The sequence below is a fragment of the Olea europaea genome, unplaced genomic scaffold, assembly GCF_002742605.1.
Source record: "Olea europaea var. sylvestris unplaced genomic scaffold, O_europaea_v1 scaffold21710, whole genome shotgun sequence".
NCBI lineage: Eukaryota > Viridiplantae > Streptophyta > Magnoliopsida > Lamiales > Oleaceae > Olea > Olea europaea.
Window position 1 is genome coordinate 1 of NW_019239705.1, and position 1816 is coordinate 1816.

At 39.8% G+C, this 1816-nt stretch overlaps 1 protein-coding gene across 1 annotated transcript; it reads right to left on the reverse strand.

Moving 5' to 3' along the window:
- Positions 1–645: 645 nt before the first annotated feature.
- On the reverse strand, positions 646–1426 carry LOC111380577. The gene is made up of 2 exons (XM_023004182.1): positions 1376–1426; positions 646–1260 (listed from the first exon to the last, which is right to left on the reverse strand). Exons 1-2 carry the CDS (start codon positions 1424–1426, stop codon positions 646–648), a joined length of 666 nt encoding a protein of 221 aa, XP_022859950.1.
- Positions 1427–1816: the final 390 nt, after the last annotated feature.

Here is a 1816-nt window from a genome sequence, read left to right on the forward strand (position 1 = left end):
TCCCATGATGTTGTTCTTCATTTGGAGAATGTTGAAGACCTGAAGGGCCTTCATCAGCACGGGGTGTTTCCTGATGGGATATCTCCTCACATCGTCGTGGAGGATCCACAAAATCGTCATCATCATCTGTAATGTGAGCCTGTCTAACACCAGTGTCCGTTACCAAAGGCACTGATTTCTCACTCATGTGTGAAGGATCAACAGACTTTCCCTTCCTACTTTCCTTTAGACGGCTGCCCCGAGAAAACTCTGGTTGAATTGTTTTGTTATGCTGCATGCCATCCATGTATGGCATCGCCATTTCAGCTTCAGTAGGCACCAGGTCACATATTTCAATCTGCATTGCATTACAGTAAAAGATTAGAGAACCAATAAGTTTACCATATCTTCCACTATCAACAGAATATGGATTACTGAAACATTACATTAGGCTTGTTAAAGTAGAGCCCAGCTCCTCCAACTCAGATGCAAAAAGTTGCTCGTTTGCATTCCAGTTATTGATTTGAGAGTGCGTCCTCGATACCCTTGTGAGAATAACTTCATCTAGGTTAGGGAAGGTTTCGTAGATCCATGCTTGAAAGGCTACCAACATACCTCGTAGCCTATAATGTGCGGTTTGTCGACTCAATGCATCTTTCAAAGAACTCAAAGTAGTCTCAAACAGTAACTTTCCCCACGGAAACTGTTCAACGCAGGGAACTCCTTAACAAGCGTGAAAAAGTAATGGTCAACCACTTTCTTATAATCTCTAGGAAATAAGTATGCAGTAATGAAGTACAAGATACCAATGAGTGAAACATCATGATCCAGGAGAGTTTCAACAAGATCCAGATCAGGCATTTGGCAAGCAGATATGAATGTGGACTCTTCATGTGTCACGGTATCCACTTGAGAAAAGTAATTATTCTTCAGTTGTGACTGTCTACTTTCAAAAATGCTCGTGTCACTATCACCAGCACATCTCAACCCCTTGACTATGCAAAACTTAGATATAGAGAATCTAACATAACGCCCAGCAACTAAAAACCACATCCCTTTAGGATTAGGTTGTTCGACCTGTCGCAAGAGGAAGTAATGAATTAATTGCGGTTGTACTACAATTTCATGGTAGTCGAGAAAATGGGCAAAGCATGTTCCTTTCATAATGAGCTTCTGTCGGTCAGATAATTTTGCTTGGATACTTGAAAGCACACCCTTGCTGACCGATGTTGTAATCTTACCTGGGAACCATCGTTCCTTCGGTATGATATATTGCCAATCCTGCACAAAATTGTTTGGAAATACCCAATGTTAAATAAATGTAGGGAAATCACACACAGTTAGATGTATGCAACTGTATATTCTGGCTATAGATAGATTAACATTGTTGTATAACCAGAAATAATATGGTCACAGGCATGTGTAATGCTATGAATCCAGGTGTCATATTCACAACAAAACTTAGTCACAGACGATTATCATGGTCACGTGCCATGAGTATCATGTTCTATATTCAACTGAATGAGGTCACATAGGTATGCATTATTACACAATAAAGCCAGATAACTGTTGTCAAATCATGATACAAACCAATTACTGGCATACATTTTTGTTGTGCATTCAAACCACAAACCATGTAAGCCACAGTCACATATTGACATCTTTGTCAATGTAGGCATCGTTGTTCATAATGCCTACGGTCACAAATGTATAAATAAATACTATCAACAATCAGGCCACATGCAACAATCAGGTAAATCATTAAAAGCCACACATTCATAACTCCCTTGGTCACATATTGAGATCTTGGTCACATATAGATAATGGCGAGGTCACA

What these genes read in the sequence shown, in the direction of transcription:
- LOC111380577 (XM_023004182.1), bottom strand. Translation starts at nt 1,426, where the DNA reads ATGACACCTGGATTCATAGCATTACACATGCCTGTGACCATATTATTT. An exon ending in CTGTGACCATATTATTTCTG is followed by an intron (nt 1,261 to 1,375) that starts GTTATACAACAA and finishes AATTTTGTGCAG; the next exon opens with GATTGGCAATATATCATACC.